Here is a 16,941-nt window from a genome sequence, read left to right on the forward strand (position 1 = left end):
AGTCTGCCGAGCGGGTGGTGCATAGAGTGGGCACGTTCAGATCCACCCAGCAACCCCCCCACTTCCTGTGTGCTCCCGCTGCCTGACTCCACAGTCCAGGGATATCTGCTATCTCACTCTCCTCACAGTGCAGTGGAAATATCACCGGTGAGGGAGGTCGAGGAAGGAAGCAAAGAAAGAAAGGGGGGGAGATAGGAGGGAGGAAGGAGAGAAGGGAACACGCATAGGATACACTTTAACTCTGACAGCAAATAAATTTGATATGATCTTGACCCTTCTTGTCATCGAAGAGTACGTCTTGGCTTTAGATTTTGGTCTTTGCAGTCTGGATAATAAATACAAAATGGAAAATATCCAAACTTGATAAAAACTTTTTAAGTTCAGCTCTAGGGCAGGATTTCATAGGCTCCAAGAACACTGATGTGGTCACTGAAAGTAGGCCCATGCCTGGCAAACAGGGTTCACATTCACAGTCTTTTGCATTGTCATGAAAGCCTCAATTAAACCCTTAACATTGTGACTGATCTAGTGGAAGCCCCTGAGACCAGTTCTGAGAGACAAGATTATCCGTTCATAAATCAGATGCACTGTCTCAAGAGTTTCATGATGTGTGTGGACTTCATGGGCTGTGATGTGACCCATAACACAACAATCAGAGCTGAAATGTTCATCTGGGTTGTCAATAGTGACATGTCAGTAACCAGAATTCCCAAACAACTAAAACAATCATTCTGCTTATGCTCCAGCCACTAAGTACTGCTCCAAAGCTCACCTCCTGGAAATGTTTGAGGATATCATTGATGATGAATTCCTTGGTCTCATAGGGATGTACCCGAGTGAATGGATCCAGATTAATCACGGCATCTTCAAACCGAATCAATGGAAATCCCAAGGTGCTTTTGAGGGCCTAGTTAGGGGGAGAAAGGCAACGATATGCTTTAGCCATGTGATGGCCTTCCAGGGTACTGTAATTCTGAATTCCATGAAAGCTACAAGTCATGTCAACTTTCCAATGAGAATCAAGGTTATGATATTCATAAATAAGGATTTTCCCCTGTAATTACAAAAGTAAAATATTAGGAATATATAAAAAAAATATAGATATATCACTCAAAGTAACATATATCACATAAAAATAAACACTCTTAGCTTCACAGCACAATCTTTCTGGTCTGTTTTGGATCTGTATGTCACGTTCTACTTTTTGACTGAAGCATACCACACATACGGAAAGGTGTACTAATCAAATGTACGGTTCAGTGATTTTTCTCAAAGTAAACACAACCATGTAACCACCACGCAGACCAGAAAGTCGGTTATTATCCCCAACTTGGAAGCACCACACCACCATCCCCTCTTTGTGGACCTCCCATCAAGACCCCCTCTTCCCCTAAGGTAACCAGTATGCTTTTTTTAAAAAATAAATTTATTTATTTATTTATATCGGGTTTTTTTGGCTGTACTGGGTCTTTGGCGCTGCGTGCAGGCTTTCTCTAGTTGCAGTGAGCGGGGGCTACTCTTCGTTGTGGTGCGCGGGCTTCTCATCACGGTGGCTTCTCTCGTTGCGGGGCACAGGCTCTAGGCATGCAGACTTCAGTAGTTGTGGCACGTGGGCTCAGTAGTTGTGGCTCGCAGGCTCTAGAGTGCAGGCTCAGTAGCTCCGCGGCATGTGGGAGCTTCCCGGACCAGGGCTCAAACCCGTGTCCCCTGCATTGGCAGGCAGATCCTTAACCACTTCGCCACCAGGGAGGCCCGTGGTAACCAGTATCTTGACTTCCAGCACCACAGCTGAGTTTTTCCCGCTTTGAATTCTATCTAAATGCAATCATCAGTATGGACTTTATTGTACGTGGCTTCTGACATCAACAGTAAGTCTGTGAGTCACTAGGTTGCTGCACACAGCTGCAGTTTAAACACAGCTGTCAGTGCTACACAGTATTCCAACATATGAATAAAACTATTTAACCACTGCTGTTGATGGAACAGTTGTGCTGTTTCCATTTTTTTGCTATTATGTATAATGCTGCTATGAACATTCTTGGACATGTCTTTTGGGGCACATTTGTATGCATTTTTCTTGAATATCTACCTGGAAGTGGAACTGCCGGGTCATAAAGAACGTACACATTCAACCTTATAGCCTATGCTGCCAAGCAGTTTTCCGAGGCAGCTGAACCGGCTTACTCTCCCTGCAGCCGTCTATGAAATTTCCTGTTATGCTACATCCTCACCAACATGTGCTAAAGATAGCTTTTTAGAAATTAATTAATTAATTAATTTTTGGCTGTGTTGGGTCTTTGTTGCTGCGCGGAGGCTTTCTCTAGTTGCAGCGAGTGGGGGCTACTCTGTTGCGGTGCGCAGGCTTCTCATCACGGTGGCTTCTCTTGTTGCAGAGCATGGGCTCTAGGCACGCGGGCTTCAGTAGTTGTGGCACACAGGCTCAGTAGTTGTGGCTCGCGGGCTCCAGAGCGCAGGCTCAGTAGTTGTGGCGCACGGGCTTAGTTGCTCCCCGGCATGTGGGATCTTCCCGGACCAGGGATCGAACCTGTGTCCCCTGCATTGGCAGGCGGATTCTTAACCACTGTGCCACTATGGAAGTCCCAAAGATAGCTTTTTAAAAAACAAATATTCTAATGGGTGTGTAATGGTAACTCAGTGTGGTTTTAATTTCCATCTTCTTGTTGAAGGATGAGATTACGCACCTGATAATACACACATCAGCCTCGTGGATATACTTTTTTGTTAAGTTCCTACTTGAGTCTTTTGCTCATTTTCATAGTGGATTGTCTGTTTTTTCCTTATAGTTTTGTAGGAGTTTTTCTTATACATTCTGTATACAAGTCTTCTGTTTCATGAATATACTGCAAGTATCTTCTCCCATTATGGGACTTGTCTTATCACTCGGTGTTTTTTGATAGCAGACATTCTTAGTTTTAATGAAATCCAACTTAACAATCTTTCCTTTATGGAAAGAACTTTCTAGGTCATAGTTAAGAAATTACCTACACTAAGGTCATAAAGATATTCCCATATGTTTACTTACAGAATTTTTATTGTTCTACTCTTCACATTTAAATCTACAATCTACCTGAACGTGATTATTATATATGTTCTAAAGCACAGATCAAGAAGCATTTTTTCCACATGGGTATCTAATCAACTGAATAACATTTATTGAAAGGCCATCCTTCCCCTTATTGTAGTACAGGGTAACTTTGTCATAAGTCAAGTGAATGTACTTATATGTGTCTGTTTTTGGATTCTCCTTTGTGTTTCATTTTGCCCTGCCTTCTGTCAATACCACACTGTCTTAATTACTATAGTTTTATAATAATTTTGAAGTATGTTAGTGTAAGCTCGCCAACTTTGTTCTTTTTCTTCAGAACTACCTTGGTTACTCTTTGCACTTTTCATCTCCAAATAAATTTTAGAATCAGCCTGTCAATCTGCCACCAAAAAAATTGCTAGAATTTTTATCAAGACTCCATTGAATCTATAGATCAATTTGAGAAGAAATGACAACTTTATAATATTGAATCTTCCAATGTATTAACATGGTGCACCCCTTTACTTGTTCAGCCCTTTTAAAATTTCTCTCAGTAATATTTAATTGCTTTCTGTGCAGAGGTCTTGTACACACTTTGTTGGATTTATTCCTAGGTATCTGTGGTACAGTAAAAATGGCCACAAATTCTTTGCATCTTCTATCATTAGCAGAGTCTATTTCCCCTTCGCCTGAATCTGCACTGACCTTATAACTTGCTTCAAACAATAAAGTGCAGCAGAAGTAACGTGCAATCTCTGAGCTTTGGCCTCAAGAGATCTCGGAGCTTCTGCTCCACCCTTTTTGATGTTTCCACCATGTGAAGAGGCTGAGACTAGCTTCCTTGAAGACGAGAGACCACGTGGAAGGGGGTCTATTGACAGCCAACACCAAGCGCCTGACACGGTTGTAAGGTCATCTTATATACCCTTTGGTCTCAGCTGACTGGCAGGTGACTGCAGCCACATCAATAACCACAAGTAAGTCCAGCGGAAACAGCACCCAGCTAAGTCCAGTCTAAATTGCTGACCCACAGATTTGTCAACAAATAAAATGGTTGTTTTAAACTACTAAGTTTTGGCATGATTCGTTACAGAGCAATAGATGATATTGTATTTGATGTTTTCTTAATGGTGTTGTAAAGACATCCTTCAAATTTTCCTTTTCTCCGACATATGGAAATACAACTGATTTTTGTACAATGTCTTCAGTGACCTTGTTAAATTTACTTATTTATTCTAATAACTTAGTTGTATATCCTTTTAGATTTTCTAGGTAATCATGTTCTCTGCAAATAATAAAGTTTTCATTTTCCTATCCAGTCTCTATACCTTTTATTTATTTATTGCACTGGCTAGGATCTCCAACGTAACAGTGAACAGAAGTGGTGAAAATGGCCATCCTTCCCTGCTTTCAATAGGTCATCACTGTGTACGATATTTGGGGCAGCTTTTTTATGGAGACACTTTATCAGATTAAGGCAGTTCCTTTCTATTTTTTTGTTTCCTGAGTTCTTATCATAAATGGATGCTGAATTTTGTCAAAAGACTTCTGTGCAACTATTGAGATAATCATATTTTTAAATTCTTTCATTCTGTTGATGTGGTGAATGACATGATTTATTTGGAAATGTAAAGTAAACTTACAACCCTGGCATAAACCTGATTTGGTTATGATATACAGTTGGCCCTTGAACAACGTGAGGGTTAGGAGTGCCAATCCCCTATACAGTCAAAAATTCTCATGTAGCTTTACAGTCAGCCCTCCATATCCACAGTTCCACATCCACAGATTCGACCAACCATGATCATGCAGTGCTGCATTTACTGGAAAAAAAAAAATCAGTATATAAGTGGACCCATGCAGTTCAAACCCCATGTTGTTCAAGGGTCAACTGTATTTTTCTTCTTATATATTGCTATATTTGATTTGGTGACATTTTGTCCAAATTTCTTTCTTCTACGTTTGTGAAAAAATTCTAGTCTGTAATATTCCTTTATTATCTGATTATGTTAAAAATATAAATTACAGTTTTCTGGTAAACTTCTTGAACACATTTACACTTATTTTAAATTCTGTGTCTGATAATGTCAACATCTGGTTTCTCTGTTTCTAGTGTCTGTTTCTAGCGTCTGTTTTTTCTCTTGATAGGCCTGGTAATCTGTGATTGGATGCTACACTCTGTATAAAAACTTATAGATTTTAAATGAGTCTTTAGTGTCTGGCAGGCAGTTAAAGAGGCTTATTAATCCAATCAGTGTTTTCAAGGCTGGCTTTCAGTCCTTGTAAAGATAATCTTGGTCTGTTTCCATCTTTATAAGGTTTGGTATAGTCCTTCAGCAGTCTCAACTGAAAACCAATTCCATTCCTCCCCTTGTGATCTCCCCAGCACCATAAAACTGCTAAAAGATCTATTTAGTTAGCCTCTTGGCTGCTACTTTTTGCTTGGCTTCTCTCAGACTACTTAGAAATTGGCATCTGCTTCAAGAAACAAAACAGCTCAGACTATTGGGGTTTCTGTTCTGCCTGTCCCTTCTCTGTAAGATATGAGGCCCTCCACACCTACGGTCAATTAATCTTCGACAAAGGAGGCAGGAATATACAGTGGAAAAAAGACAGTCTCTTTGGCAAGTAGTGTTGGGAAAGCTGGACAGCTGCATGTAAATCAATGAAGTGAGAACATTCCCTCACACCATGCATAAAAATAAACTCAAAATGGCTTAAAGACTTAAATATAAGACATGACACCATAAAACTCCTAGAAGAGAACATAGGGCAAAACATTTTCTGATGTAAATCGTAGCAATGTTTTCTTAAGTCACTCTCCCAAGGCAAAAGAAATCAAAGTAAAAATAAACAAATGGGACCTAATCAAACTTATAAGCTTTTACACAGCAAAGGAAACCATCAACAAAACGAAAAGACAGCCTACGGACTGGGAGAAAGTATTTGCAAACAATGAGACCAACAAGGTCTTAATTTCCAAAATATACAAACAGCTCATATAACTCAATAACAAAAAAACAAACAACCCAATCAGAAAAAGGGCAGAAGGCCTAAATAGACGTTTCTCCAAAGAAGACATACAGATGGCCAAAATGCACATGGAAAGATGCTCAACATCCCTAATTACTAGAGAAATGCAAATCGAAACTACAATGAGGTACCACCTCACACCAGTCAGAATGGCAATCATTAAAAAGTCTACAAATAATAAAAATGCTACAGAGGGTATGGAAAAAAGGGAACCCTCCTACACTGTTGGTGGCAATGTAAATACATGCAGCCACTATGGAAAACAGTATGGAGATTCCTTAAATAACTAAAAACAGAGTTGCCATATGATCCAGCAATCCCACTCCTGGGCATATATCCAGAGAAGACTATTTCGAAAGGATACATGAACCCCAATGTTCATAGCTGCACTATTTACAATAGCCAAGACATGGAAGCAACCTAAATGTCCATCGACAGATGAATGGATAAAGAATATGCGGTGTGTACACAAACACATACACACACACACACACACACAATGGAATACTACTCAGCTATTAAAAAAAAATGAAACAATGCCATTTGCAGCAACATGGATGGACCTAGAGATGATCATACTAAGTGAAGTAAGTCAGAAAAAGACAAATATCATGTGATGTCACTTATACGTGGAATCTAAGATATGATACAAATGAATTTATTTACAAAACAGAAACAGACTCAAAGACATAGAAAACAAACTTGTAGTTACCAAAGGGGAAAGCGGGGGTCAGAGGAGGATAAATTAGGGGTTTGGGATTAGCAGATACAAAACAGATAAACAACAAGGTTCTACTGTATAGCACAGGGAATTATATTCAATATCCTGTAATAACCTATAATGGAAAAGAACGTAAGTATAACTGAATCACTTCCCTGTACATGTGAAACTAACACAACATTGTAAGTCAACTATACTTCAATTAAAAAAAAAAAAAAGATCTGAGCCCCTCAATTACCAGCTCTCTCAGTAGCAATGGAGTCTCACTCTTGCTTGGCCAGCCCTGTGAGGCTGCCCAAAGCTTTCCTCGGATTCTCTGACTTTGGGCAGCTGCTTTCTGCTTGACTTATTCACCTTTCTCCCTACACCACTTACAAATTAGAGTTGTCTCAAAAATAAAACCAGAGTAAATGCTGGGCTCACCTTATCCAGTCTCCCTCCTCCCATAAATCGTGGCCCCTCAAGTACTGGCTGTCTTGGTAACTTTCCAATACCTTCAAACAGACTTTTGGGCTTTTTTCAGTCCAGCTTTCCTTGTAGTTCTCAGCTGGTTTGGGTCTGCTATAAGCCAGTTAACAATTTTTGGATATGGCCTATTTTCCAATTAACAATTTTTGGATATGGCCTATTTTCCAATTATATTTTTATTTAACATGATGTACATTTTAGGGATTTTAGAGAGCATGCCAAATACTCTTCTTTTTTTAAACGTAAAAACACTTTTCCATGCTAATAATGTCAGTAAATCTCTAATCTACTTGGAATTTATTCTTATACAGAGTGTGAATAATAAATTTAATTTTATATTTTTCCATATGGCTAATTAGTCCAATAGCATTTATTAAAACATCTATATATTCTCCACTGAATTGAAATGCCTTTATATTAAAATAATTTAATATAAATGTGCAATTTACTGGACTTTCTATTTTATTTTCTCACTTATTTTTTAATCCTTCAGCATGTATTTTCAGAGTCTGCTTTAAATTCTTCTGGCACAAGAGCATGTTTAATTGAAATGAAGTTATATAATCGAAGAAAACCTAGATGAAACTGTCTAAAACCAGAGTGGGAGAACTTTTTTGTGACTCAAAATTCAGACTCAAAAGGCAAAAGACTGATAAGTTTGACAACATAAAATAGAAAGTTTCTGTATGATTTTAAAAAACATACGCACACCAAAAGCAAAGTAAAAACGACAAATGAAAAGCCAAAGAAAAAATACTTGCAACTTATAACAAAGCAAAACTTCTATAAAGAGCTTCTAAAATAAGAGGAGATAAAAGACCAATAAAGTGATTTTTAAAATGGACAAGTGATATGACCAGACAGTTTAGTTCACAGAGGAGAAAAATGGCCCTTTTTAATAAACATATGGGTTAGGAGAAGAGAAGAAACAAACAGAAGAATAACAGGAGAACCAGCAAGGACAACGCCAAGAACAGGGAGGTCAGCAATATCAAATATGGCAGAGGATCTGACAAAGATGAGGACAGAAAAAAGGCCACTGCATCTGGTGCCTTGGGAAGTCACTCGCAACCTCCTACTAAATTTCAGGACAAAACATTTTGGAGATTAAGAGCATCCTCAAGTTAATTCAGCCTAACACTCTTATTTCTTTAAATAAATAAAACCAAAGAAACGTTAAGTGGGTGGCCTAAACTCCTGTAGCTAGTTATTAGTAGATCGTAGACTTGAACATGCTCATTTTCACAACCACAACTACCTAACAGGCAGAAAGCATGAAGACCAGAAAAGAGGATTATTTTACTTCTCCTGAAAAATGTTCTGCTATTCATTCTTGAATGTCTCACCCATGCACATGGTGAGTGATGATGAAGTGAGCAGGCACTATTCTCCCCATTTCACTGACACAGAAACTGAGGCCCCGTAGTCTCAACTGCTTTGCTCAGACCCACAATAAATAGATATGTTAGTAAAGCCAGGTACTGACATCAGTTCAGCAGTTTGTTTTGTCAATACAACTCTGAGCATTACTTTCTTCTCAGAAAAGAGGAAATGAGATCAAAGCAAAGGCATACAGCAAAAAGCTTTGTACCCCAACTTTCTCATTGCAACCAAACACTGAAGAAGAAGAACCACACATAACACAAAGACTTTGAAACCTCTACTAAGTTGTCAAAGCCCTCATGAGAGACACTATCCCCTTTCTGAGTGGCTAACGTGCTTTGTCTGAACCAAGGAAGTATTCTGGCCTTTCAGTAAAAATGATCTTTACCTGGTACTGCTTTGGGGCCTCCCACATTTGAAAAAGCTGAGATATGGCACACTGGTATGAATTACTCTGCCACCTTCAGGTTGTTCTGGTGAGTCAAAGTACAGGAGATGAGAGTTTCCCTCTTTCCGAGCCAAACAGGGCTTTTTCTTGTAGTAACTGAATGACTAATCAAATACAGTAGTATACAAAGTTGATGCTTATTTACTCAAGTAGCAGACAGTTTCCTGTTATAAAATGGATTCTGGAGAAAGCAATCTGTGCTCCTAAGTTCCTAATAAAAATAGGAAAATGTCTATTCCTACTTCCGCCAGATAAAAACCGCTGAAGTCTTCCAGAAACTTTATAGAGTTGAAAGAAGAAATACCTGTCCATATGCCATAAGGTCTCAGATCACAAGCTAGTCCCTGGGCCATGTCCTTTCCCTTCTTAGTTTATCCTGCACTAAACAAAACTGTCTGGAATTCATTCTTTAAAGGTTTATTTATGGTACATAGAGACTGTTTATGTGAAGCAGGGTATTTGCCCACTTGCCTCTTGGGACAGTGTTTAAAACTACAGGGATATTTCCCTCTCTGGCACTTTCTGAAATACAATTAACAATACTGGATCTTTTTTCCTTTTAACAAATCTGGTTTTTATTTAGGGAGGGGAGGAAAAAGTAAAGGGTCTGAAGTTTCCCAACAAATTATTTCAAGCCTTTGAGAAGACAGTTTTAGGCTTTTTAAATAGTGTCTTTGTTTGAAATTCCCCCTCACCCCCACCCTCTTGCTCTCCGACCATTAAAATGTGGGTTTTCTTCCAAACTAGATTGCTCAATTAAAGCCCTTCTTTTGTAATACCCCAATGCTCTAAATGGGAAAAGGGCTGCTGTAGGCCACCTTATGAAACCTCTTAAAGGCTCCTGGACTCTTTTGATCTTTAAGAAAACCGAAAGAACATATAAACTACCTGGCACTTTCAATATTATTCTGCTACTCTCTAACATGCAAACTTGGGAGAATAATGGCGAATGGGTGGGGGGGGCGGGGAATGCCGTGCTTTCGTCTCTGCATTTGTGAGATGGAACTATTATCTCCCCCTTCTTCCATCGCAGAGTAAGGAATCCAATTGAGATAGCAGATGTGAAACTGCTTTGAGTCCTTCTGAACAGACACTCTATCTGGCAATAATGTACCCTCGGTGTAAACCTGAAGAGACTTCCCTCTGAGACTTCTGACAGCCTCGCTTCTGGCCTGGAGTCAAGAGAATCAAGATAATTATGCCTTCAATACCAAAGACATGGTTACCTTTTAGTCAGACTCTCATGATTCCTGCTCTGGGACAGGACTCCATTTCCTAAGCACATACTTTTAGCCGTTACATATTCATCTCAAAGAGCAGACTGCTCTTCCTAAGAGCTACTAATAAAGGGATATTACTCTGTTAGAAAACTATTTGAATAAATGACATTATTTATGAGTCCCAGACTCCTCGAGGAGAAGGCAAGACACAATAAAATGGTGACTTCTGTAAGCTGAGAATTTAACTCTGACATCCCAATTCCCAGCACCCTGTTTGAAACATTAAGGTACCACATTCAGGGTGTCCCCCGCCCCACACCTCATAATGTGGCTGCTCCACTGAATCTGTTTAGCAATCATTTGAAAAATGCCTTGAAAATGTTCCTTCAATATAGCGCCAAATGAAACACTCAACCTAAACGACTCCCAGTGTATTGCATGCAGGGTGAGCGTGCAAGCATCAATACCAAGGAACTGGGGGCCTGAAGCTACTTCAACTGTAGAAAATCATACTGCATTTGTTAGTCTGGGGGGAAATCTTCTACCAGGAGCAATTTGGAAGGAACAATTAGGTGTCTGTGTTTCTTAGTAAGATGATTTAGAAAACAAGAAGTCCTTAACTCTCAGGAAATGCTTGACACTGGTTTGTTGGGTGAGTGCCAAGTGTTCTGGGGGAATATATACTTTATCAAACAAACCCATTGCAAAGGGTCACATAAGTCAAGTGGATACTTGTGGATATTAGCAAGATAGTGGTTTTCCCATGGTTTCCCCCCCACTCCCATGCTAATTATAAGTATCTTTAGTCTCCTGGGAAACATGAAGTTAAAGCTAATTAAGCAGACAGGACAGTCCATGGAGAAGGCCCTGTTCTCAGGATGGTTGCAGGAGCTCCCCGGTCCCGACCTGCATTCCCAACTACTCACCCCGTTTGCTGCCTTAATGAAGCAGTCACCCTTGCCCTGTCCTTACCCAAAAACGACTTGATTTGGACCAGACTACTGTCTTGTTACCTATAAGTCTATTTTAGAAGTTGTGAGCTGGCAAATCGTGGGCCCACATGAGGCCCACACATGTGTTTTGTTAGGTCCACAAGGCTTAAAAACAAAAACAAAAAAATTCAAATCGGTTGCCAACATTTAAAAACCAGGAGATTCCACATAAAAATCCAGATTTCCGGCTTCACTTTAAAAAATCCGAAGATCTGGCAACACTGGGTTCACATTCCCCCATAACAACTGGCTGGAGCTGAGCTGCACTGCCCCCTTCAGATGAAGAGTGCACACTCTGAGGGCCACGGTGCCCCCGGGGCTGCTTCGCCAACTTCACTGCTGGCACAGTTCCTGCAGGCATGGAAATTTATGACTCCAGCTTTATTACTTATTTGTCCACATCTCTAGCTACTCCTGTTCAGAAAGAAAGACCACCCTGCAGCATCTTAAAGGAGGCAGCATGGGGCAGTGGGAAAGCCTTCGACCGGTGGTTAGTGGGGAGGTAGATGCCCTGATACCCATCTTCAAGTGCAACAGAGGAAAGAACCAGAAGTAAGGGGTGCAGGCTGCAGGGAGGCAGATGTAGACTCCGCCTAAGGAAGGACCTTCCAACAATCACCTGGGTTCTACTGCTGCTCCAACTACACAGGCTTCAGTGACAAAACACTGTGAACTCCAATATCCTTGTTCATCAAGCAAGGGGATCATTAAGGACTCAGAGAGCTCTAAAATCCTCCGCCTCCTTATGTTCTAAGGGACAGCACAGCATAGGGGTAAAAGGTATATAAACTTTAGAGTCAGATAGGCTTGGATTTGCATTCTAGAAGCATCCCTTAATTTTAATAGATTTTACTGCAGAAAATAAAGATGGTATTCAGACTGTATCTGTCAAGTGCATATCCAGATGCTCTGTAGGAGTGTCTCATCCTAATATGGTGGGTAGGGGAGGCCACACCTTGGTGGGTAAGTGACCGCGTCATCCTTGAAGGTGGTAGACATTTCCACCGTCAACCATTCAAAAAGAGGTGAGTACTGAGGAGGCGAGAAGGAGGGCAGGCAGGACTCGGGCACAAAAAGAAGATATTGTCTTGGCTACAGCTTTTCTCTCGAGTCTGGGAGCGGCCCTAGGAAAGGAGGCTTTTACCTCACTGAGATGAGCCAAGAGCTAAGCAGAGGGCAGATGGGGTTTTATGTAATTCTGTGTTTACTCTCTTTTGTTACTCTTTAATCTTTAGCAAAGTCATACTTAAACATTAAAAAAAAGAAAAGAAAAGAAAAGGAATATACAGTTGACCCTTGAACAACACACTTAGTTTGAACTGCATGGTCCACTGACATGCGGATCTTTTCAACAGTTTACTCGGACGCAAAACTGCACATAACGGAAGTTATATGCAGATTTTCAATTGCGAGGAGGGGTGGGTGCTCCTAACTCTCACACTATTCAACCGTCAGCTGTACATATGTACATACACATATGAGTCGATAAAAATTCTCAAAAAAGAAAATCTGTAAAAATATCTGCTACAAATGATGATACTGGACGGAAAAAGCAAGTGGTAAACACACTCATTCTTTTCCAAGGAAAAGTCATTTTTAAAACTTACCCAGCTAGCAGCTCACCTTGAGGTCCAGTGGTAGCTTGTTGGAGGTGAACACGCTCAGCTTGATCTGGGGGATGCTGATTTTGAGGTTTTCAAAGTAGTATCGAATTGGCGTCCCACCTTGCTCAGCTGTCTTTTCGTGGAGGTTTTCATCGTATTTTTCCACCTCTGGTACAAAGGTAGAATTGTTTTCTTGAAAAATAAGTTTCCTCTGAAGTCTCATGATTCAAATACTTTCGTTCACATTGAAAAGAAACTCACAGAAAAATGTAAACGTCTACTTGTCTAAATTTAATTTTTTAGGGCTCAGTAATATGTACAGTATCCTGATGCCATTTCTTTGTAAAAGTAGATCTGGTTCATGTTGCTGATCCAGAAAGTACAATAGCTTAATCTTTTGATTGTGACTCTATTACCATCTGGCAGATATCAGCTCTGGAAAAAATAATCCAGGTGGGAAAGCCAAAGGTCATGGGTGTGCTTGATGGCAATGCGTTTTCTAGAAACCACGTCGTTATCATTATTATTATAAATGACCCAGATTATCTGAATTTATTTCAGAAAATGATATCTAAATAAGTACTTGGAGTGTAGATTAACTGAATCATCATGAACAACATGACCAATTAAAAGATGAATCTGAGCGAAACATAATGCCTTGAAAAGAAACAGGCTGCAGGCTATAAAGAACCAACATCACGACAAGTGGCTCTCTCTCCCAAACAGTGGACATCATTTAAATAGCAGAGTGGAGGCCGATTTCTCACTTGTTATCTCATGAAGCAAAAGGGATGAACACAGGCTAAAACACAGCAATGTGCTCTTCAACTTGATGCTGTCCCCACACCCATGTGGGCAGCTTATTTGCACTTGGATTCAGGTGCTTTTAAAAATAAAACCAAAGAGACTGTACATATCTACATATCAAACAAATTTATACTGTAAGCTTTTATATAGTTCTATTTATAGAAAGAAGAGAATAGGTTAAAAAAAAAAAAAAGATACCGCAACAGAGATAGGCTTATCTGTATTCAGGGAACAGGAATAGTTATCGAAGGCAGAGGAGATTCCTCAATGAAAGGCAGGCAAGGATTTTACAAAAGAGTCTAAATCCACTAGACAATGCTTGGGGAGAAATTTATTTAGAGCAACTTACAAGAAAAGCGTGTCCAATCAAATTTAAAGTAAAACTTCCCAAGAAGGTACCCAAAAGAGAACAGATACCTGGCAGGCAGGCTCAAGTGGCTCTCTGAACACAAATAAACACTGGCGTTCTGACCCAAAGTGGAGAACGCAGCACTAAACAGACAGGATCTGCTCCTGATCCCAAAGACACTTACTTAAAGCTTAAAGTCTAAGTCTGGGGTAAACAGAGCAAAAATGTCTTTCTTGCATTGTGTGCATGTATGTTCATATGTACACACGTCCCCAGGGATTTTTTTCCCCCTTTAGCCTACATGGGCAGATAAACATTAAAAGTCTCTATCTTATCATTTCTTTAGGCTCAGTATTTAGTTTAGTCTTCAAAAGACTAAGCATTACTGACTTCTTTCTAAGCTGTATATACAGTCTAGCAAAGGCCATGATGAGGGATCTAAAATAAAGAGACGACAGCTACATAATTTCTGTGGCACTGCTGGAAAATTTAGGTCTTTCAAAAGCTTATCCTACTCCCCTCTCCAAAGAAGAGAAAAGTAACAAGAAACCTTTGTAATTACATTAAGGCATAAGGGTATGGATGTGAAAAAAAGTTAAGGAGTTGAGGCTAGCCAATTTTTTTCCTCAGCTAAACCAAAGGAACTGCCGAAGGGATTTCTGATTCTTGGCCCTGAATCTGTTTAATAAACAAAGGTTAGGAAACAAAGTGGTTTGCTAAATGACTAACATCATTTCTGCCATCTTAAAGCAGATGAGTCAAAAAACATGAAACAAAGAGGAACAATATACTGCTTCCCAAAAGCTTGCCCCTGGGTATGCTGGGACACCAGAGACCCTTGGAGCAGCTTCTTTCGTACACAGATACACCTCAATACCTGTCAACAAGCAATACTTAGAAAGAGAACTGAACCGCAAACCTTAGCTTCCCAGCTCAGACTATGAAGTGGATAGGGAGCTTGCCAGGCATTCAGAGGCCACCTATTTTCACAAGCAGACTAAAAAATGCCACCCTTGGGCCAATTCCCAGATACACACCTAGAACATTCGACATTACCTGATTCTGCCTGATCGTAGCCAAAGAAACTCAGCAGCTTGAGGAGCAGTTTCTCCTCAATTTGTACCGTGAATCTCTGAGCCGTGACCATCAGATGCTAGAGATAAAGAAATTCTGATTTACAGTGCGAATGCCAGAGGAACTCTCATCCGCGCCCTAAGAAGGCCCCTGTGATATGGCGTGGTCTCTTTACTTATGTGATTTCATAATCATACTGCCAAATTTCTTCTGGCTCATCTCTCTCTACACTGTTATAATGAATCAAAAATTCCAGAAGATGTTTAGCAGACGATTCACCATCCTATTGCTTGGTTCCCAGGGCATCTGTGTCTGGTTAGTCAGGATTATACTTTCAGATGCACTGTGGTATATGGTACTGAGCTCACATGGACAGCAGCTAGTTTAAGGAGCAGAACTGGGCTTGTGAATTTGAGGGCCACAGGCAGGCTTGACCCCACTGGCGCTGGTGACAAAGGACCAGAAATATGAGAAGCAACGTCTTAGCTCCCACTTTTCCAGAATTTGGTGTTGTAATGCTAGCCTGTACATGAAGACTTCTCCAGGAAAGAAAGTTTATCACTTCTGAATGATCTGCTTTTAGTAAATAGTGTGGCAGCTTACAGAGGAGGATGCCTGTCCCAAGGTCAGGCCCCTCCTATCCCTTTTCCAGTAGTCTTGGATTATTATTTTTTAAATTTATCTTATTGAAGTATAGTTGATTTACAATGTTGTGTGCTAATTTTTGGATTATTATTTTAATAATATATCGAGATCATGCCTGGTCACAACCAATCTAGAAGATGCTATACTTTCCTGCAGAGACTTCACGCTGACGAATACAGACTCTGGCCCCTATGGATTCAGTACTATTGCCCGCTGAATCACAACTGAGAATCTGAAGTTTTAAGAGGAGTTTCCATCAATTCCGCTACACAATGTATCGAGTCGCTTAGTGCCTTACCCCCACTGGACTATTTCCATCCACAGCCTGAACTGCTGCTCTGAGCCTTGGCTGCAAGAGGACAAATCAAGCCCACCAGCCTACCTTGTAGATGTTGGTCAGCGCACTCTTACTGGGGAACTTCACCGTGTTCACTTGCACAGCAGGGCCTGTCTCAATGACCTCATTCTCATTGCTCAGTGGAGTCACAAAGAGCATGAAGGGCTGCGTGGTGCCAAGGAGCTGATTGTCCGCCTAGGACATGAAAAAGCAGCAACAAAAACAGACAAATTGCTCAGTTTTCATTTTTACCTTTAACTAGGTCTCACAATATGCAGGTCATTCAGAAAGTACTTTTGGAAAAATATATTCTCACTAAAACCAGCAACAATAATAGCCATAGTTAGGAGCTATACTTTACTTGGTGAGTGCTGTGTGCCACGCACCGAGCTGGTCCCCTCACAAGCATTATCTCATCAAGTCCCACAACGGCCAGCCTGTCCAAGTTATCAAACTCAGGGCTCTGCTGCATCCTCACCACAACCTCCTGGGGATCATCACTGTCCTCATGTCACAGACAAAGAAGCTGAGAAGAGAGTCCCCTGCCTAAGGTTGTACACCTAGTCAATGACAGAACGAGAACTTGACTCCACTTCTCTCTGTCCCCAAAGCGAACGCTCTCAACCACTAGGCTATCAATGCTTCTCTTGCTCCAAATTCCCTGAAGAACTCAAACGAGAGAATCAGTAGCAGATGGCTACCAAATGGGCACAGTTGCCCATCCTAAAGTCAACTCCCTTCTAGGAATGGAGCGACGAAAGCAGTGGCACCAGGGACTGCTCTATTCATCCCCCACATCAGCACCATCACCGAG

General features: G+C 40.6%; 2 protein-coding genes across 13 annotated transcripts in view; one reads left to right on the forward strand and one right to left on the reverse strand.

The window, feature by feature from the left end:
• LOC117202358 (basic proline-rich protein-like) overlaps positions 1-16,941 on the forward strand; it is a 447,146-nt gene that overhangs the window by 169,636 nt on the left and 260,569 nt on the right. The window lies entirely within an intron of this gene.
• Positions 1-16,941, reverse strand: part of VPS13D (vacuolar protein sorting 13 homolog D) — a 245,260-nt gene that overhangs the window by 89,324 nt on the left and 138,995 nt on the right. For 7 of the 12 annotated variants that reach the window (XM_033432975.2, XM_049695910.1, XM_049695917.1 and 4 more), the window contains 4 exons: positions 16,173-16,322; positions 15,128-15,224; positions 12,935-13,083; positions 773-907 (listed from right to left, as the gene is read on the reverse strand). In XM_033432975.2, the coding sequence (XP_033288866.2) occupies positions 773-907; positions 12,935-13,083; positions 15,128-15,224; positions 16,173-16,322 (531 nt within the window). Of the gene's footprint in view, positions 1-772; positions 908-4,644; positions 4,870-12,918; positions 13,084-15,127; positions 15,225-16,172; positions 16,323-16,941 lie in introns of those variants that run through there. The other 5 variants (XM_049695924.1, XM_049695925.1, XM_049695930.1 and 2 more) reach the window with 5 other exon arrangements.

The sequence above is a fragment of the Orcinus orca genome, chromosome 1 (genome assembly GCF_937001465.1).
Source record: "Orcinus orca chromosome 1, mOrcOrc1.1, whole genome shotgun sequence".
Classification (NCBI taxonomy): Eukaryota; Metazoa; Chordata; class Mammalia; order Artiodactyla; family Delphinidae; genus Orcinus; species Orcinus orca.